Below are 22,722 nucleotides of genomic sequence, written 5' to 3' on the forward strand. Positions count from 1 at the left end.
TGCACCAAAGGTCAGTAAACTGAGTCGTACTCCTGCTGTCATCACTCAAGGCAGGAACGTTGGCTACCTTCTATCCCAGTGAACATGGAACCCATTGAAGGGGTGTTTATGCTCTTCTACCCCAGTGAACATGCAACCCATTGAAGGGGTGTTTATGATCTTCTACCCCAGTGAACATGGAACCCATTGAAGGGGGGTGTTTATGCTCTGGCCCTTTAGCTAATGGTCTACTGTCCCATACGCCTGGAACAGGAGTCTAGTGTCACTGGGGTCATGCTTTCTTTTTCTGTAAATTATAAAAAAAATGTAAAAAAAACTTTAAAGTTTTCTGTTGCAGCAACTTGAAAGGGTCAGTTCCGGACTTGCTAGCTTTTCTCAAGGGCGTACTCAACAACCTAAGTTTTGCTTTTTCAATACAAAAAAAAAAAAAAACATAATTGGGTGTTAACAACACAAGGCCAAAAAGTTCAGGAGTTATCGTATAGATAAAACATTTCACACATTATGAAACACCTGACACTTTTTGCCTTCTTCACCAAACAGGCTGTATTATATTATGTAATACCATCCAAAATTATGCCCAGTGTGGGTTGTTTCTCCAGTTTAACCTATTGCGATCGTTATGAATCGAAATCCATTTCCTCAATGAAGTTTGGTCAAACCAAATCCATCAGGCCCATAACACGTGGTCATTTGGCCCAAGTGGCTGCAATAGTGTTGAGGTTAACTATAGCTCTTCCTTTTAAACTTGAAGTTATATATCCCGGAAGTGGTTCAAAAATCCAATGTATAAATTATCCACTAGGCTTCTGAAGAACGCAGTCTTCCCCCGAAGTAGAACATTTAAATAGTAAAATTGTCAACCACAGTTTTCCATCCGTTTGGGGGTCATCTCCCCCTATAGAGGTTAATTTTTTTAATAGAAGTTAAATTGCCTATGATATCTGCCTCGAAATCGCCATCGTGGACCCCGGTTTGACGGAAAGCTCCCGCAGATGGATTGTTCTCCCAGTAATGGTGCCAGTTTCCTTTGCTGTCTGCTCCGAATCCATACAAGTCCACCTGTTTGGATGGAAGGAACACATCAACTCCAAGTATTTTAAAGGGAATCTAACCCTACACATATCACTGTTTTATTGAACTAGTCTGGTATAAGTGTCAGTCTAGGCCAGGGATCCTCAAACTACGGCCCTCCAGCTGTTGGGGAACTACACATCCCATGAGGCATTACAAAACTCTGACACTCACAGACATGACTAGGCATGATGGGAATTGCAGTTCCTGAACAACTGGAGGGCCATAGTTTGAGGACCCCTGGTCTAGGCAGATCTAAATTTTTCAGTTTTGTTTAGCTGTTGGCAAGCTACATTAAAGTAGATGTAAACCCAAGATGTGATTTCTGTTTAAATGGTTCCTTGAGAAGCATGAGGAAATAGCGGTTGATCCTGCTATCTATGGTTTCAGGTTCATGTGGCAGTATTGTTAGCTTGCTGTACATGCACCCATATTCTGAATGCTCGCTATCGTGCCATGCATGGCATTTTTTAAGTCACAGGGAGTCATGCCCCTTGGCCGTCTTTGTGATGTAGGATAACTGAACCTTATAGAGATACATTATAATGCAAAGATAGGTTTGCGGTCCCGGGGGGGGGGGGGGGGGGGGGTTATCAGAGCCATTCATCAGAGCCATTGTGACATCACAGGGAGTTATACCCCTTGGCCCATTCAAGGTCGTCGACTGATGGCATCGGGGCTGTTGTCTTTGTGATGTAGGATCACTGAACCTTACAGGGATGCATTAAAATGCAAAGCGTGGTTTACAGTCCTGGAGCCTGCTCACCAGCAACTGTGGGGTCTTGCTGGACCCACAAGAAGTTTATTGAAGTTTTGAAAGGATGGGAGCACCACACCAGCTTGTATAGACCTTTTAGTATAATTTTTTTTTGTAACAGCCAATGTTTTTTTCGACGGCTCAGCACTCCCTTGTCATCAGGGCTAAAACACAGATAAGGTAGGCACTTGGATTGGAAAAAACTGTGACATTGGCATTGGGGGCTGTGAGGCTGTGATAGGCAAAATATGCTGTGTTCCGCTAGAGTGAGAGCGGTTACATGGCCACTATAAATAAGCTTTTGTATTTGACTATGGAAAAATTATGGAAGTTCTAAAGATGCAATGGTTTGCAACCTTTAATTAAAAGATAACTGGTAACCCTATAATGAAGGTCTTTACTCAGGCACTTCCCAAACATTCTAAACAAAGGGCCAGTTTACAGTCCTTCAAGCTTTAGGGGGGGCAGATTGTGGCCAGTGGGAGTAGAAAATATCCCAGAGTCAGTGGGATTAAACAATGCCCCATCCTTGATTTTAGTGATAGAAATAATGTCCCACTGTTGGTATTCAAAGGAAGAATAGTGCCCCATTATTGGTGTCAGTGGCTGGAAAGGTGCCTCAAGGACAAAACAAAAGGCAGGCAAAGGGCTGCATTCGACCCACAGGTCACAGTTTGGAGACCTATGTCCTAGACCAGGGCTTCTCAACTAGGGTTCCTCCAGAGGTTGCTAGGGGTTCCTTGAGCAATGTCTGCCTCTCAGATAAGTTCCCACTGACACCACTGATCTTCTTAGCTATCTGTAAAGGGGTAATTCTTCCCAAAGACCACACGTGTAAGGAGCATTCTTCCCACTGACCATCACACCAATGTACCATGAGTTGTAGACATAGTCGTTTTTAGAAGGGGTTCCCTGAGACTGTAAAGGTATTTCAAGGGTTGCACTGTGTTGAGAAGGTTGAGAAAAGCTGTCCTAGACCATAGAGGTGATTGGAGACAATCCAGTCTCTGGTCACCTCTAGTGCCATTGGAAGCAACCGTCGGATCGGATCCCGGGCTCTCCAGAAGACAACGTATAGTGTCGGTGAGCAGCAGGAGGGGGATGACAACTCCTCGCCCTGCTTTTAAAAGCGATCCAGTGGCTAATCAGCCACTTAGATCACTTTTATAGTGTAGGGAATTGCCAGATAAAAAGTTTGCTGTAGCCATGGCACCAGTATAACCACTTGAACATAATGACGCACATGCAGGTTGTTAATTTATCTTTGTTTATTGACTAGCCATTTATTACCATTTTGTTTGAGGCATATTACCATATTTATCATCACATGAACACTGTGTAACATTGCCCCAATGCCCTGTTGGTTCTATGACATGGATGTATTACATGCAGCACCCTCCTAGGTAGGTGCTAGGTGGATAAAAGCTTAGCAGCTCCATCTGCTTATCAGGGGAGCCTGCTTGTTAGTTTTGCCTGTTGCATGTGTCCATGTGTGATTCATCTGGTCTGAGGAGTGTCCCCACTGTATCCAATAGGGGAGCCTGTTGGGACAGTGGAGGAAACCTAGCCAGTGACACACAGGCTTTTATGACTATCCCAGTGGGTTGGCACAACAGTGGTGCATCCTGGGATGTTATCAAAGCAACGGGCACATGTGACAGGGCGGTCTTTGGGCAGGAAGCCAGGTCCCGAGAGGAGGGTAACGGCTGTCTCGCCTCCTGTTGCTGAGGAAGGTGGTCACAGGCCATCAGCCTTGTGGACCAGAAGTGTGGTGCTGAGCCAGGAGGTTCAGTGGATGCTGACAAGGGAGTTGGAGGCACAGTGACCCAGGGAAAAACAGTGTCCGTGAGTATCAGGTAGCTTGCCAGGGGTCTGCCCAGGAAGGGGACCACTCCAGTAGAGTGTCAGTGGACAGGAGGTCTGCACACACAGCAAGTGAGAAAGGGGGCGCCAAGTTAGACCCTGAAGAGTAACCTTAACATATTCTTGATCTTCACTTCAGTGGCAAGGTGAAGTAGTGGCCTTGCGGCACACACTGCAGATAGTTGTCCTTAGGATCGTGCATAGTTCATAGTTGAAGTATTCCAATCATCCCTTATCCCAACCCAGTTCTAAAATAAAACACAAAAACCAAATCCCCTGGACTGTTTATTGACTGAGCCAAGGACTAACTAAGGGTAACCCAGGGGAATCCAGAAGGTGCAATTCTCAGCAGCTCCCAAGTGGGCAGTGCTACATACCTTATCACAGATATGAAGGGCAAATATAACACTTAGAAGTCCTGTGGAGGGGTACCGGCCATGATGCATCAACCATCGGTCGTACACATACTTCATGAATTCTGGGTGATAGACAAGGATCTGTTGAGAAAAAAAAATGAAAGATCAGCAAACAAAAACACATAGGACCCCAACATCAGTCATATCAACGTATAGCAAGAAGATTTTTACTGCTCATCCCTTCCACCACAAAAAAGTTCAATTTCCTCAGTATAAGATAATTGATAAGATCCTGAGCTTACCAAACAGGAGTGCCTAGGCACAGGAAGTGTATTGCTATTTTTCAGGAGGAATTCAAGACAAAAAAAAAACATGAGCTGCATAGGCACAATAACATTTCTAGATGTTCCCTATAAGACAGCAAAGCTTGACTTTGTGAGATCAAGTTCATTTAACCTCCCTGGTGGTCTGATTATGTCAGAATTTTTGTGCTAAAAGCGGTAAATTGTTTTGCATGGAAATCTGTTGTTTTATATTTTAGGCCTGTAATTCTTAGGAATAACTCACTTAAATCTGTCCAAACAAAAGTCTAGTAGACATCCCAGGTATGATAAAGTTTGAAACACAAAATCATAAATTATAATGTAATAATACAGGGCTTGACAAATTTGCCTGAAATCTAGGAACCAGCTAAAAAAGTTAGGAGCCAGTTTTTTTTTTTTAAACTAACAACCAAGCTTTATTTAAAAAAAAAAACTGATACTAAATTTACACATAAATACGACTAGAACCCCGCTCTCCTCTATAGGGCAATCGGATGGAAACAGACCGTCTGTCCGTCTGATCTGCTCCACGGGATGGATAGAAAATAGAACCACCATCCGTCTGTTTTTGGCGGACAGGATCAGATGGCGGCAGATTACCGCTCCATAGAGGAGACTGAAGGGTCCGATTAGGTCTGCCTGAGAAACTGACAGGCGGACCTGATCAGACAGCCCGTGTGAAAGGGGCCTTCGGCTGTGTGGCTGTGGCATGGCAGGGACACGATAAAAAAAAAAAAAATTATATATATATTTTTTTCAATAATTGAAAAAAAAATTATTATTATTATTTTTTTAAATAATTTAAAAAATAAATAAAATAATAATAACCACACTCCCTGTCCACTTACCTTTCAGCAAAGGTAAGTGGACAGGGAGATGAAGCCTGCAAAAACTTCCCTCTCATCTCCTCTTGGGAAGGAGATGGACAGGCATTGAGAACAGGCTGTTTGTAAAACTCCCGGCCACCACGAGAGGGCGCCAGTTCCTAGTTGGAAGCCTCCCTCATCTCACAGAAGAAGGCCGAAAAGCCGGGGCCCTTAATTTTCGGACGGCGCGGTAGTCCGTGCACTATGGGGGAGGTGGGGGCGCAAAAGGGACAGGACAACTCCTGTAGGGCACCCCAGGCGCCAGGTTGCTAATTCTAGTCGCCAATGCGACCTGGCGCACTGGGTTTGTCGAGCCCTGTAATAATAATAAATTTCATCAAATTCTTCATTGTTTTGGAGATATTTCATTATGAGGGAGAATCTGTACTCTGACATGGCCGTGCCAAAGAATGGAGTGACAAGTAATGTATTGGTTGTCCAATACCACTTCTGCAGGGGTTTCCAAATGTCATCTTTGGTCACTGGTTCCCACTTTCTGCATCTTGCAAACTTCCGATGTGTAGCCAATTGTTGCTCTTTGTACCGGTTGGTCCCGGTAACTATTTTTTCAATAACCTCATCGGTCAGAAATAATTGTAGGTATGCCAAGGGGTTGTCATGGTCAACGCCAACTTTCATACCAGGTGCTCCAGTAAATGAGAATCTTGGGGGCGCTGCCTGATCCGTACCGCAGTCAGTAGGAGCACCAAGTCCGCACATCGCTGAGCTCAGTCGCAGAATCTTCGCTGTCGTCACTTTTAGTACCTGATGACGAATTTTCCCACGAATCGCTATCGCTCAGTTCTTCAAATATTTCCTATTCACCGTCGCTGTTTTCCAGTTCGTCCAAAAGCGCTTTTGAGCTAAAAAAACGCTTTTTGGACGCCATGGACGTTCTCAATTTTCCAGGCACAAAGAACTGCAAAAAGTACAGGCAGGGCACTGGAAAAGCCTCTAGGTCAGGGATCCTCAAACTACGACCCTCCAGCTGTTGCAGAACTACACATCCCATGAGGCATTGTAAAACTCTACCATTCACAGACATGAGTAGGCATGATGGGAATTGTAGTTCTTGAACAACTGGAGGGCCATAGCTTGAAGACCCCTGCTCTAGGTGAAATGGCAAATGATACAAAGTTGTAATCCTAACAGATTACACTGTATGGGCTCTTTCACACGGCCGTTCCGCATGTCCGTATATCATCCTATTTTTTTGCGGATGATATACGGACATAATGTAAGTCTATGGCATTGCGGATGTCAGTGGAATACCATCCGCTGACATCCGATTTTCCTCCTTTCAGTTCTGTTCCGTTTTTTGTAACGGAACAGAACCCTATTTTTCTTCCCTTAAAAAAACTTAACGGATGCAAAATCGGATGTCAGCAGTGTCATCCGCTGACATCCGCAATCCCCATAGACATACATTATGTCCGTATATCATCCGCAAACGGATGGGATGATATGGGGACATACGGAGTGGATGACACAAGTGTCATCCGCTCCGTGTGAAAAGAAAAAAAACTGAACGGCCGTGTGAAAGAGCCCTATCATGTCATTTGTTTTATTTATTTTTTAACCACTTTACCACTGGAGGATTTTCCTGCTTTACGTCCAGGCCACTTTTTGCAAGTTGGCACTGTGCGACCTTAACTGACAATTGCGCAGTCATGCAACGCCGTACCCAAACTAAATTTACGTTCTTTTTTTCCCACAAACAGAGCTTCCTTTTGGTGGTATTTGATTACCTCTGTGCTTTACATTTTTTGCAATATTAATAAAAAAAGCGAACATTTTGCGAAAAAATTTACATTTTCTAATTTTACAGTTAAAAAATATCCAATATATTCAATTGTTGTCATATATTTAGGCCAAAACGTATTTAGCTACATGTCTTTGACAAAAAAATCCTCAATGAGCGTATTTTTAACCGCTTTAAGACCGGAAGATTTTACCCCCTTCCTGACCAGGCTATATTTTGCGATTCGGCACTGCGTTATTTTAACGGACAATTGTGCGGTCGTGTGACGCTGTACCCAAATTAAATTTACATCCTTTTTTCCCCCCACAAATAGAGCTTTCTTTTGGTGGTATTTGATCACCTGTGCGATTTTTAATTTTTGAAAAAAGAGCGACAATTTTCAAAAATAAAAACAATATTTTTTAAATTCTGATATATAACATTCCCCCCAAAAAATTTACAAATCAAAATTTAACATTTTAGGCCAATTTGTTTTCTGCTACATATTTTTGGTAAAAAAAAAAAAAAAAAAATCACAATAAGCGTATTTTGATTGATTTGCACAAAAGTTATCGCGTTTACTAACTACGGGAAAGATTTATGTCATTTTTATTGTTTATTTTTTTTTTTTTACTAGTAATGGCGGCGATCTGCAATTTTTTTTGCGGGACTGCGACATTGCGGCGCACAGATCGGACCCCTAACTGACATTTTTGACACTTTTGGGGGGGAACCACGTGACATTGCTACAGTAATCAGTGCTATAAATATGCACTGTTACTGTAATAATGACACTGGCAGGGAAGGGGTTAACTTTATTGGTGATCAAGGGATTAAATGTATACGTCATGCTTACTGACGTGTGTGGGGGGAGGGGGTTGTGTGACTGTGACACAGACACAGATCGCAGGTTCAGCTATGCTGAATCCTGTAATCTGTCCCTGCCTGTCACAGAGGAGATCCGCCCGCTTTGTTTACACAAGTGGGCGGATCTCCTAACTCGATCCCCAACGATCGGGGAAGAGCGGCGGTGATCACCTCTCACCGACAGGCTTTGGAGACGCTCACGGGGTACTGTTTTTTAAGTGAAGCAAACACAATGTGTGACCAGGACCGGAAGGGAACCATTTTATTTAGTGACAGGCAATTTAAATGGCCTTTCAGAGCGCTTTAAAAAAGCCCTAATGCCTCATGCACACGGGATGTTTTTACAGCGACTGGCGGATGTTTTTTTCTACAGCATGTTCTCCTATGTCTCCATGCACACACAGGCTGGTATCAGCCGTTTCCTGGCTGTAAAAAAACCCCGAAAACTAGCAGGTTTTTAGTGACGTTTTTCAGCTGTGATTTGCACCAAATGCATTCCTGTGCACATCACCTGTAATGTCTGTGCGATGCGATTTGAGCCATATATTTTGTATGGCTCAAATTGCATCACATTTGCACCAAAATGTTGTAGGACCCTTTTCTTTTCTCCACACCTAATCACATTGCATGGGAGTGAACACCCATGCAATGCGATTCTGGCAAGCGCACTGCATTTTGCAATCTGTTTCGGGGTATCGTTCATGGAACATGAAGCCCTGTTGACGTTGTGCCGATTTGGCATGTGATTTGTCACATCAAATCGCATGTCAAATCAAAGCCTATTGCCGGCAACGGCACCGGTTCACACTGAGGGCGGTTTTGAAATCATTCAGCTGAACGCGCACAATTTCAAACTCGCATGTCAGTGCGACTTCAGGGGGCGATTTGACATACATTTGTACGGGTTCATGCACAGATGTCTATTGAAATCGCCAAAAGTAGTGCAGAAACTACTTTAGGGAATCGGTGCGGCGCCACAAAGTCAGGGTTGCACCAATTCGGACAGTGACGTTGCCGGCAATAGGCTCTGATTTGACATGTCAAATCTGCCCGATGTGAATGGGGGGCTTAATGTTCCATGAACGACACCCCGAAACAGATTGCAAAAGGCAGTGAGCTTGACAGAATCGCATCACATGGGTGTTCACACCCATGCAATGCGATTTTGATGCGGGGGGAAAAAAGGGTCCACATTTGCACCAAAATGTTGTAGCACCCTTTTTTCCCGCACCTATCTTATTGCATGGGTGTGAACTAGTGATTGACTGATATCGTTTTTTCATTGCCAATACCGATATTTTGGTCATCGCGTATCGGCCGATATTTTCGTACATTTAACCGCATGCTGACCGCCGCACGGCTATTTACTGCGGCGGTCAGCCCCTCACAGGCTGACTACGTCGCTAGCCTGTGAGGGTCTAGGGAGCGAGCGCGCGCCCCCGGAGGTGCCCACCCGCGCGTGTGACCGGCGGACCCGATGTCCGCCGGTCACTCGGCGATCTCCCCGTGGAGAGGGAGAAAGGCAGGCGGCTGATGTAAACAAGCCGCCTGTCATTCTCCCCTGTGTAGAAACACTGATCATACGGTTCTACTATGTAGGACCGTTGATCACTGTTCCTACACCTCAAGCCACAGCCAATCACAGTTAGAATCACGCCCCTAGGGACACACATAACCCCTCCCTCTCAAAAAAAAGTTAACCCCTTCACTGCCAGTGTAATTTTACAGTAACAGTGCATATTTATAGCACTGATTACTGTAGTAATGTCACTGGTAACCCCAAAAGTGTCAAAAATGTCAGTCAAGGGTCCGATCTGTCCGCCGCAATGTCGCAGTACCGCAAAAAAAAAAAAACGCAGATCGCCGCCATTACGCGTTAAGAAAAAAAAAAACAACAAAAATGACAAAAATCTTTCCCTTTGTTAGTAAACGTGATAACTTTTGCGCAAACCAATCAAAATACGCTTTTTTGCGATTTTTTTTTACCAAACATATGTAGCATAAAACAAATTGGCTGAAAATGTTAAAAAATTTTGATTTTTACATTTTTTTGGGGGAATTTCATATAAAAAAATGTGAAAAATATTGTTATTTTTGCAAAATTGTTGCTCTTTTTTTGTTTATAGCGCAAAAAGTAAAAATCGCACAGGTGATCAAATACCACCAAAAGAAAGCTCTGTTTGTGGGGAAAAAAGGACATCAAATTCGTTTAGGTACAGCATCGCACGACCGCGCAATTGTCACATTAAAATCACGCAGTGCCGAATCGCAAAAACCCCCTGCTCGGAATGGGGGTAAAATCTTCCGGGGCTTAAGTGGTTAAACATTTTTTTTTTTTTTACTTGACAGGTACTCTTGTGGAGGAATCTGGGTGTCTAAAATACCCCAAACCCCTCCTCTGCACTTAAAAGCATTCAAAACACCAAGTTTGGCTGTTTTGAATGCTGTCATTTTTTAAAATCTGGCACCGAGTACCCGGAAGTGATGTCATGACATCGCTTCCGGGTTTTTACATGGAGACCCAATCAGAGCCGAATGCGGCCATGCAGGCGGGTTGCCCGGATCTCCCGGTGGGACGGAAGACCCAGGCGAGCCGCGAGAGGCAGCGGGAGGGGGGGGGACGTCCCCTCCCGCTCCTTGTAATGACAGCCGAGTGGCTTCTCAGCCGCATCAGTTGTCATTACAAGACAGCCGCCCGTCGCCTATGGACGCCGGTACCGGGGTGATGCCTCTAGCTGCAGGCATCACTCCGGTACAGCACTTTCCGAAATATCGGTAATATTGGTAACCTCAGGGGCCGATTCCGATATATCGGGGAAAGTGCATAACGGCCCTCGATATATTGGCTTTGCCGATAATCGTTCGATCACCAGTGTGAACACCCCATGCAATGCAATCCTTGCAAGTATTGCATTGTGGGAAAGTCAGAGATGCTAAAATAGCAGAGAGGTGATATTTAGCTAAAAAACGCCAAAAAACACAAAAAAATGCTGAAAAACTCACTACGAAGCTACTGCCGTTTGTACGTGTTGAATGAATACAGAGCTGCAATAATTAGCATTTTCTTTCAGCCTAGAGTTCAGCGTTAAATATAATAGCAGTGCAAACAATACAAATAATCCTTAGACAGATCTCCTTCCATTCTCCTATTCCCGTATTTACAAAGCTCAGCAGAGGAACAGAAGATAATATGTACTCAGTATCTAATCGCAGAATTATAGCTGCAGATCATGAATCGCAAGAAGAATGAATTATATGAATGTACAATGACACCAAACTCGAACACAAGGCATGTCCAGTAAATGAGGTCCACATTTAATTATAAAGGGCCGTCCCGGCTTTTATAGGTGAATTTATTAGATGGTAGATTGGAGTTTAATAACCCCTTGGAGACTAAGCCTTTTTCTGACACATGTTGCTTACACAAATTGTAACGGTTGCCAGTTTAGAGTTACAGAGGAGGTCCAGGGCTAGAATTATGGCTCTCGCTCTAACGATCGCGGCGATACCTCACATGTGTGGTTTGAACACCGTTTACATATGCAGGTGCGACTTGCGTACGCGTTCGCTTCTGGGCGCTTTCATTTTTTTTCCCCTTAATTATTTTATTTTTAATTCTTTTTTAATATTGAGTTGGCCCACCCTTTGCAGCTTCACCTCCTCTGGGAAAGATGCCCATAAGGTTAAGGCTCCCTTCACATACAGGCGTTTCAGGACGTGGACAGAATTGCCGCGATTCTGAATCATTGCAAGTCGCGGGAAGTGATTCCTGTGACTTGCAATGGCACCCCAAATGCAGTGCGATTTTCGCACGATGAATAGCTGTAAAATTGCGCAAACAGAATTTGCGGGACGCCTGACGTCCAAAAGAAGTACAAGAACTTTGCGCCGTGTTTGGGGTGCCATTGCTAGTCACGGGAATCGCTTGGGCGTCCCGCGACTTGTGATGGTTCGGAATCGAGGGCAGAATCGCTGCAATTCTGCCCGCGATCCTGAAACGCCTATATATGAAGGGAGCCTTAACCTTGTGGACATGCTTCCCAGAGAAGTTGAAGCTGCAAAGGGTGGACCAACTCAATATTGAAAAAGAATTGAAAATAAAATATTTAAGGGAAGAAAAAAAATTCTGGCAATTTTGCTCGCGATCCAAAATGCCTAAATGTGAACGGAGCCTTAGGAGTGTGTCTGTGGGAAAGTTTGACCATTCTTCCAGAAGTGCATTTGTGAAGAGGAGGCCTGGCTCGCAGTCTCTGCTCTAATTCATCCCAAAGGTGTTCTATCAGGTTGAGGTCAGGACTCTGTGCAGGCCAGTCAGGTTCCTCCACCCCAAACTCGCTCATCCATGTCTTTATGGACCTTGCTTTGTGCACTGGTGCGCAGTCATGTTGAAACAGGAAGGGACCATCCCCAAACTGTTCCCACAAAGTTGGGAGCATGAAGTTGTCCAAAATGTCTTGGTATGCTGACGCCTTAAGAGTTCCCTTCATTGGGACTAAGGGGCCAAGCCCAACCCCTGAAAAACAACCCCACACCATAATCCCCCCTCCACCAAATGATTTGGACCAGTGCACAAAGCAAGGTCCATAAAGACATGGATGAGCGAGTTTGGGGTGGAGGAACTTGACTGGCCTGCACAGAGTCCTGACCTCAACCCGATAGAACACATCTGGGATGAATTAAAGCGGAGACTGCGAGCCAGGCCTTCTCTTCAACATCAGTGCCTGACCTCACAAATGCGATTCTGGAAGAATAGTCAAACATTCCCATAGACACACTCCTAAACCTTGTGGACAGCCTTCCCAGAAGAGTTGAAGCTGTTATAGCTGCAAAGGGTGGGCCAACTCAATATTGAACCCTACGGACTAAGACTGAGATGCCATTAAAGTTCATGTGCGTGTAAAGGTAGGCGTCCCAATACTTTTGGTAGTATAGTGTATATATATATATATATATATGTTAGCATGTTGATGAGGAGGGAAAGGAGGAACTAGAAAAGGCGGAATATAAGCTAATTAAACTTCAGCTTTATATGAACCCAATCAGCAGTGGTAGATGGAGGTAACTTCTCACGATCATTGCCTTTCTTACACAATATAATAAACATCATCTTATCATCTCAAATAAACCTAATAATATATAGTGAATACATATATATATATATATATATATATATATATATATATATATGTGTGTGTATATATATATATATATATATAGTGAAAAGTCTGTGGACACCCCCCCCCCCCCCCCCCCCCATCACAACCTATAGGAGCTTGTTGGACTTCCCATTCTAAAACCAGGGAGTTGCCCTCCCTTTGTGGCCATAAGATTTTTTTTCTATGTGTTTCAAGCTACAAAAGTCTTTCCAGAGTACAAAAAAAATGCTCTCCCATAGAGCTTATACAGAGTTATAAATTAATATTAGATTAGATTGTAAGCTCTTATGAACGAGGCCCTCCAAACCTACTTGTATTGTAACTGTACAGTCTCCCTTCATGTTGTAAAGCTCTGCGCTTACTGTTAGCGCTATATAAATCCTGAATTATAAAAATTAAAAAAAAAAAAACGAAAAATAACAACAATAATAATAATAATAAAAACAATAAAACATCAACATTACCTTGTCTTTGGTAACTTTGATTTTGCGTGGTACCGGAGCATATGTGCTATATGAAGATAAAAAAAATATATTAAATATTTGTAAATATCCTAAAACATAAAAAAAAAAGACTTTAAAAACAAATCACTAATCTTTGTAGAAATCACATGTGAACCAGTGGTGTAAATTTTGGCAGCAAATTTCGATTTAGCTTTAGTCATAGTCTTTTGCCTAAAATGAATAATACAAAAAAACATAGATCGGCGCCGATATATATTTTTGTATTATTCATTTTTTTTTTATGTGGTGACACTACAGAGATTGGCTGCTTTCATATTATATATATATATATATATAATACTACTATTATATTACTTTTATATATATATTAATATTGCACTTGGTATTTTGTTTTTATTATATTTATCTCTTTACATTTACTTCATTGGTAGCGCATTGGTTTTTTTCTGTTTATTATCACTTTCAACTAAAATGCCATTTCAGTTTTAGTCATAATTTAGTCTTTTGACTAAAATGCTCTTTTAGTTTTAGTCGTATTTTAGTCAACTAAAATCCACAGTACATTTTAGTAGACTAAAATCTCATACATTTTAGTCAACTACAAATCGAATGGGATTCGGTAAATTATGATTATTATATTATTATACAGGATTTATATAATTGGAATGCATTATTTAAACATTTTTCTAGAATTTCCAACTGATTATATACTCCTGGTGTAAAAATCGAATAATATGTTATTATTTATATTACAGACACAGATTTAGCGATATGTGATATAGAACGTCTTTATAAATAAACAAGCAAAAATATTTATTTTTGGCAAACAGAAGTGAAACTTTAAAATACAAAAAAAACCCCAAAAAACTGTAAACTCCATTGGCTGTAATGTCACTGCACATATTACCTGAATATATTACCAGCATTATATATTAAGAAAAAATATAAAGAAAAGCCCAATTTTTTCTCTTTCAGCAGCTTAGTAGATGCCCCATACTTATGCGTATGCGGTGGTGCAATACAGGTTTAAACTTTAATGTGCTATTATTACAGACTGTTGAGGAATTGTGTTGCTGATTTAGAAATGTTATTAAGAGTAGTATTAATTTTTAGATATCCTAAAGCACACAAAAAATAAAAAAAAGGACTTTAAAAACAAAAGCACTAATATCTGTAGAAATCACCTGTGAACCAGTGGTGTTAATTTTGGCAGCAAATTTCGATTTAGTTTTAGTCATAGTCTTTTGTTTAAAATGTAAATTTTAGTTTTAGTCGTATTTTAGTCATCTGAATTTTTTTCGTTTAGTCGACTAAAATAGTGTTTATTTATTTGATTAAAATATTTTAGTCGCCGAAATTAACCGCTTGCCGACTGCGCACAGTATATTTACTGCGGCAGTCAGCCCCGGCCAGGCAGAGTGACGTAAATCTACGTCGCTCGCCTGTCACTCCTTCTAGAGCCAATAGCGGGAAGGCGCGTGCCTGCCGAGGCGCGCGCCCGCCTCGGCTCGTTCGCGGAGGAGTGCGGGAGTGTGACTGGCGGACCCGATGTCCGCCGGTCACACTACGATCGCCGGTACAGCGGGAGAAAGACAGAGCGGCTTATGTAAACAAGCCGCCTGTCAGTTCTCCCTGTGTAAAAATGAAGATCAGACGGTTCTACTATGTAGAACCGTTGATCTTTTTTTTTTATACCAATAGGAATGTCCCACTACAGTTAGAAGCACGCCCCTAGGACACACTTAACCCCTCCCTGTCCAATAAAGTTAACCCCTTCCCTGCCAGTGTCATTTTTACAGTAACAGTGCATATGTATAGCACTGATTACTGCAGTAATGTCACTGGTAACCCCAAAAGTGTCAAAAATGTCAGTCAAGGGTCCGATCTGTCCGCCGCAATGTCGCAATACCGCAAAAAAAATCGCAGATCGCCGCCATTACTCGTTAAAAAAAAAAACACCAAAAATGACAAAAATCTTTCCCTTTGTTAGTAAACGCGATAACTTTTGCGCAAACCAATCAAAATACGCTTATTGCAATTTTTTTTACCAAACATAGGTAGCGTAAAACAAATTGGCCGAAAATGTTAAAAAATTTAGATTTTTTCCTTTTTTTTTGGGGGGAATTTCATATAAAAAAAAAATGAAAAATATTGTTATTTTTGCAAAAATTATGCTCTTTTTTTGTTTATAGCGAGTGATCAAAAAATCGCACAGGTGTTAAAATACCACCAAAAGAAACCTCTGTTTGTGGGGAAAAAAGGACGTGAAATTCGTTTAGGTACAGCGTCGCACGACCGCGCAATTGTCCGTTAAAGTCACGCAGTAAAAAAATAGCAAAAAACCCCCTGGTCAAGAAGGGGGTAAAATCTTCCGGGGCTTAAGTGGTTAACACTGCTGTAAACTCAGCAAATCACAATTTAACAACTTGTCGACCACCCCACGCAGATTTACTGTGGCAGGGCGGCTCGGCTGTGCATAATCACGTACATGTACGTGATTATGTGCATGCGGTCTCTGTGGCGCACGGCACTGTGATTAGACCGTGGGAGGAGCGGGCTCAATCGCCGCGATCTTTGGGGAAACTGACAGGAGAGCCGTCTGCCTATGTAAACAAAGCAGGCAGCTCTCCTGTCACACAGGCACAATGAGATCCTGTGTCTCAGCTAAGCTGAAACACCGATCTCTGTGTACCTGTCACAGAGCCCCCCCACAGTTAGAAAGCACAATTAGGAGCACACTTAACCCCTTGATCACCCCCAGTATTAACCCCTTCCCTGCCAGTGTCATTGATACAGTAACAGTGCATATTATTTAGCACTGATCACTGTATTGGTGTCACTGGTCCCCAAAAAGTGTCACTTCGTGTCAGATTTGTCCGCTGCAATGTCGCAGTCCCGCTTTATATCGCTGATCGCCACCATTACTAGTAAAAACAACAAAAAAAAAAGTCCAAAAATCAATGCCATATTTTATAAACGCGATAACTTTTGCATAAATTAATCAATTAAAATACGCTTTTTGGGATTTTTTTTTTTTTTACCACAAATATGTAGCACAATACAAATTGGCCCAAACTGATAAAAAAAAATTAATTTTTTTATTGGGAATGTTATATAACAGAAAGTAAAAAATATTTATTTTTTTTCAGAATTTATCGCTCTTTTTTTGTTTATAGCGCAAAAAAATAAAAATTGCAGATGTGATCAAATACCACCAAAAAAAGCTCTATTTGTGGGAAAAAGGACATCAATTGTATTTGGGTACAGAGTCACAGAACCCCGCAATTGTCCATTAAAATTAAAAATGAAAAAATTGGATTTTTAATTTTTTTCTAGTGGGAATGTTATATAGCAGAAGGTGAAAAACAACAAAAAAAAAGTCCAAAAATCGATGCCATATTTTATAAACGCGATAACTTTTGCATAAATTAATCAATTAAAATACGCTTTTTGGGATTTTCTTTTTTTTTTACCACAAATATGTAGCACAATACAAATTGGCCCAAACTGATAAAAAAATTTAAATTTTTTTATTGGGATTGTTATATAACAGAAAGTAAAAAATATTTATTTTTTTTCAGAATTTATCGCTCTTTTTTTGTTTATAGTGCAAAAAAAATAAAAATCGCAGAGGTGATCAAATACCACCAAAAAAAGCTCTATTTGTGGAGGAAAAAAAGGACATCAATTGTATTTGGGTACAGAGTCACAGAACCCCGCAATTGTCCATTAAAATTAAAAATGAAAAAATTGGATTTTTAATTTTTTTCTAGTGGGAATGTTATATAGCAGAAGGTGAAAAACATATATATTTTTTTTCAGAATTTATCGCTCTTTTTTTGTTTATAGCGCAAAAAAATAAAAATCGCAGGAGGTGATCAAATACCACCAAAAAAAGCTCTATTTGTGGGAAAAAGGACATCAATTGTATTTGGGTACAGCTTGCAATTGTTAAAGTAACACAGTGCCGAATTGCAAAAAAAGTCCTGGTCATTAAGGGGGTAAAACCATTCCGCAGCTGAAGTGGTTAATTTACAAAAACCAACAGGTTGTAGTTTTCCCTCACAACCACTAGATGGCAACAAGACACACATGAGAATGATCAGTGAGGGTGATCGGTGGGGCTCATGCCGATATTGTGTGTCATCGTCCTTCCCAGTAACAGACACCTTTAAGCTTGTTGCGACAGGCATAGAGTGTTTTCATGGACATGATTACATATAAGAGGTTCTTTATTAGAGATGATGACGCCAAAGTCAATAGGGGGGTTTTCAGGATTGAACAATACCTGGCAGAGATCGTGTGATAAAAAGAACTGCGCCGTTTATTTAAATCATTATTAACCACTCCTAGACTGGAAGGATTTGCCCCCTTAATGACCAGGCCATATTTTGCGATTTGGCACTGCGTTACTTTAACTGACAATTGCGCGGTCGTGCGACGCTGTACCCAAATAAAATTGATGTCCTTTTTTCCCCACAAATAGAGCTTTCTTTTGGTGGTATTTGATCACCTGTGCGATTTAAATTTTTTGCACTATAAAGAAAAAAAAGAGCGAAAATTCTGAAAAAAAAAAACAATATTTTTCACCTTCTGCTTTATAACATCCCCCCAAAAAAAAAGTCTAAACATCTAATTTTTTCATCTTAAAAAATGATGATACAAATTGGCCTAAAATGATGAAAAAATATGATTTTTAGATTTTTTTTTTTGGGAATGTTATATAGAAGAAAGTGAAATATATTGTTTTTTTTTTTTTTATTTAGAATTGTCACTCTTGTTTATAGCGCAAAAAATAAAAAATCGCAGAGGTGATCAAATACCACCAAAAGAAAGAGCTATTTGTGGGGGAAAAAAAAGGACGTCAATTTTATTTGGGTACAGCGTCACACGACCCCGCAATTGTCTGTTAAAATTAAAGATGAAAAAAATGGATTTTTTTTTTTTTTTTGGGAATGTTATATAGCAGAAAGTGAAATATAGTTTTTTTTTTTAGAATTGTCGCTCTTTTTTTTGTTTATAGCACAAAAAATAAAAATCGCAGAGGTGATCAAATACCACCAAAAGAAAGCGCTATGTGTTGGGAAAAAAAGAACATCAATTTTATTTTGGTACAGTTTTGCACGATTGCAAAATTGTCTGTTAAAGTCAAAGAATTTGATTTTTAGACTTTTTTTGGGAATGTTATATAGCAAAAGGTGAAAAATATTACTATTATTATTTTTTTTTTTTTTAGAATTGTCGCTCTTTTATTGTTTATAGTGCAAAAAAAAATAAAAATCGCAGAGGTGATCAAATACCACCAAAAAAAGCGCAATTTGTTGAGAAAAAAAAGAACATCAATTTTATTTGGGTACAGCGTCGCACGACTGTGCACCTGTCCGTTCAAATAATGGAAAAAAAATGGCCTGGTCATTAAGAGGGAAAATATTCCAGTCCAGAAGTGGTTAAAGTTACCTGAAGAAGCAGAGAAAGTGTTCTGCAAAACGCGTTGGACCTTAATGTACATATGAAAGCACTGAAAATGTGTAACAGTTGAAGCCGTTGTGCTATGGTTTGGTACATGTTTTTATGTCTAAATTAAAGACCTTTTAAATGACGTTTATATTTATATTATATTAATCACATTTATGTAGCACCCTCCTAGGTAGGTGCTAGGTTTAAAGCATTGTTATGCTCCATCTGCCTATCAGGGGAGCCTGATCTATTGGGTTGCCTGTTGCATGTTCCCAGGTGTGATTCACTGGGTCTAAGGGAGTGTCCCCACTGCATCCAATGAGGGAGCTTGTTGGACAGTGGAGGAAACCCAGCCAGTGACACGTTGGCTTTTGTGGAAGTCCCAGTGGGAGGGCATTCTTGCAGTGCATCCTGGGATTGCTCATAAAAGCCAGGGGGACATGTGACAGGGCGTCTTTGGCGGGAAGCCAAGTCCCAGGAGGAGGCTGACGGCTGTCTCTCCTCCTGTTGCATGAGGAAGGTGGTCTCAGGCAGTCGGCCTAGTGAACCAGGTGTGGAGCTGAGCTGCAGAAGATCCAGTAGAGCTGACAGTGGAGCTGCTGGCAGAGTCTTCTGGGAAAAACAGTGAGTACCAGGGGACTTGCCAAAGGGTCTGCCCGGGAAGGGAGACCACTCCAGTGATATCAGAGGATCAAGGGGTCAGTTCACACAGAGTGTCAGAGTAAAGGGGGTGCCGTATAGAACCCTGAAGAACAGGGACAAAGGGGATGCCGTGTAGAGCCCTGAAGAATAGGGACAAAGTGGGTACCATGTAGAACCCTTAAGAATAGGGACAAAGGGGGTTCTGTGTAGAACCCTGAAGAATAGGGACAAAGGGCGTTCTGTGTAGAACCCTGAAGAATAGGGACAAAGGGGGTTCTGTGTAGAACCCTGAAGAATAGGGACAAAGGGGGTTCTGTGTAGAACCCTGAAGAATAGGGACAAAGGGGGTGCCGTGTAGAACCCTGAAGAATAGGGACAAAGGGGGTTCTGTGTAGAACCCTGAAGAATAGGGACAAAGGGGGTTCTGTGTAGAACCCTGAAGAATAGGGACAAAGGGGGTGCCGTGTAGAACCCTGAAGAATAGGGACAAAGGGGGTTCTGTGTAGAACCCTGAAGAATAGGGACAAAGGGGGTTCTGTGTAGAACCCTGAAGAATAGGGACAAAGGGGGTGCCGTGTAGAACCCTGAAGAGTGATTCACAATACAGTGCAGTTCAATGAATCCTTCTTCACTATAGTGGCAAGGTGAAGCAGCGGCCTTGCTGCACTCAGAATTATATAGAAGTCCCAGCGATTGTGCATAGTTTATACAGTTGGGAGTATCCCACTCATCCCTTCTCCCATCCCAGTTCTCAAATAAATCAACAAAAACCCCAAACCCCTGGACTGTTTTCTGACTGAGCCAAGAACTTTGAATATGCTATTTTGTCAAGTTGTTGCTATGGGTAACCCAGGAGAATCCATAACCAGCAGCTCCCATGGGAGTAGTGCTACATTTATATTATATATTATATTAATCACGTTTATATAAATCACTTTTATATTTAGATTATATATTATATTAATCACGTTTATATTTATATTATATATTATATTAATTAAGTTTATATTTATATGATATATTATATTAATCACGTTTATATTTATATTATATATTATATTAATCCCTTTTATATTTATATTATATTAATCACTTTTATATTTATATTATATATTATATTAATCACTTTTATATTTATATTATATATTATATTAATCACGTTTATATTTATATTATATATTATATTAATCCCTTTTATATTTATATTATATTAATCACTTTTATATTTATATTATATATTATATTAATCACGTTTATATTTATATTATATATTATATTAATCACTTTTATATTCATATTATATTAATCACTTTTATATTTATATTATATTAATCACGTTTATATTTATATTATATATTATATTAATCACTTTTATATTTATATTATAAATTATATTAATCACTTTTATATTTATATTATATTAATCACGTTTATATTTATATTATATATTATATTAATCACGATTATATTTATATTATATATTATATTAATCATTTTTATATTTATATTATAAATTATATTAATCACTTTTATATTTATATTATATTAATCACGTTTCTATTTATATTATATATTATATTAATCACGATTATATTTATATTATATATTATATTAATCACGATTATATTTATATTATATTAATCACGTTTATATTTATATTATATATTATATTAATCACTTTTATATTTATATTATATATTATATTAATCACTTTTATATTTATATTATATTAATCACTTTTATATTTATATTATATTAATCACGTTTATATTTATATTATATATTATATTAAGTTTATATTTATATTATATATTATATTAATCGCGTTTATATTTATATTATATTAATCCCTTTTATATTTACATTATATTAATCACGATTATATTTATATTATATATTATATTAATCACTTTTATATTTATATTATATATTATATTAATCACTTTTATATTCATATTATATTAATCACTTTTATATTTATATTATATTAATCACGTTTATATTTATATTATATATTATATTAATCACTTTTATATTTATATTATAAATTATATTAATCACTTTTATATTTATATTATAAATTATATTAATCACTTTTATATTTATATTATATTAATCACGTTTATATTTATATTATATATTATATTAAGTTTATATTTATATTATATATTATATTAATCGCGTTTATATTTATATTATATATTATATTAATCCCTTTTATATTTACATTATATTAATCACGATTATATTTATATTATATATTATATTAATCACTTTTATATTTATATTATATATTATATTAATCACTTTTATATTCATATTATATTAATCACTTTTATATTTATATTATATTAATCACGTTTATATTTATATTATATATTATATTAATCACTTTTATATTTATATTATAAATTATATTAATCACTTTTATATTTATATTATATTAATCACGTTTATATTTATATTATATATTAATCACGATTATATTTATATTATATATTATATTAATCACTTTTATATTTATATTATAAATTATATTAATCACTTTTATATTTATATTATATTAATCACGTTTATATTTATATTATATATTATATTAATCACGATTATTTTTATATTATATTAATCATTTTTATATTTATATTATATATTATATTAATCACGATTATATTTATATTATATATTATATTAATCACGTTTATATTTATTGTATAATCATATTTATACAATAAAATGTAATATTTTTTAGGATATATACGTGTATGTGCTCATCCCAGATGCAACACCACCTCCCATAAAGTCCTGTCCCCTTCTGGTAGGGGCACTTCTTGTCCCCTCCTCCTTTTCTCTATGTCACATGGGTACAGTGTTGCATGACCGCGCAATTGTCATTCAAAGTGTGACGCCACTTAAAGCTGAAAACTGGCCTGGGCAGGAAGGGGGTGAAGGTATTGAAGTGGTGAAAGTTTTTGAGTCTGGAGTTTAGCTTTAAGGTAAGAAAGCATGTGGGAGGGGAGTCCATGCAAACTCCATGCAGACATGGCTCTGCTGCTAAGCCCAGAGCCGTCCTCCATGATGTATTATAGTAGAGATGTTGCGCTGTATTTCAGAAGACAATGGCCCCCCTGTTCAGGAGTCACCCGGGGGGGGGGGGGG

The 22,722-nt window shown here is 39.0% G+C and overlaps 1 protein-coding gene across 1 annotated transcript in view; it reads right to left on the reverse strand.

Moving 5' to 3' along the window:
* Positions 1 to 360: 360 nt before the first annotated feature.
* The window catches only part of ST3GAL1 (ST3 beta-galactoside alpha-2,3-sialyltransferase 1), a 77,183-nt gene continuing 54,821 nt past the window's right edge, over positions 361 to 22,722 (reverse strand). The window contains exons 4-6 of the mRNA XM_082258720.1: positions 13,468 to 13,513; positions 4,072 to 4,191; positions 361 to 1,062 (exon numbers count right to left, since the gene is read on the reverse strand). Of these exons, the coding sequence (XP_082114846.1) occupies positions 889 to 1,062; positions 4,072 to 4,191; positions 13,468 to 13,513 (340 nt within the window). The 3' untranslated portion in view covers positions 361 to 888. The remainder of the gene's footprint in view (positions 1,063 to 4,071; positions 4,192 to 13,467; positions 13,514 to 22,722) is intronic.

Source organism: Pelophylax lessonae, assembly GCF_965119305.1.
Source record: "Pelophylax lessonae genome assembly, chromosome: 5".
Lineage (NCBI taxonomy): Eukaryota > Metazoa > Chordata > Amphibia > Anura > Ranidae > Pelophylax > Pelophylax lessonae.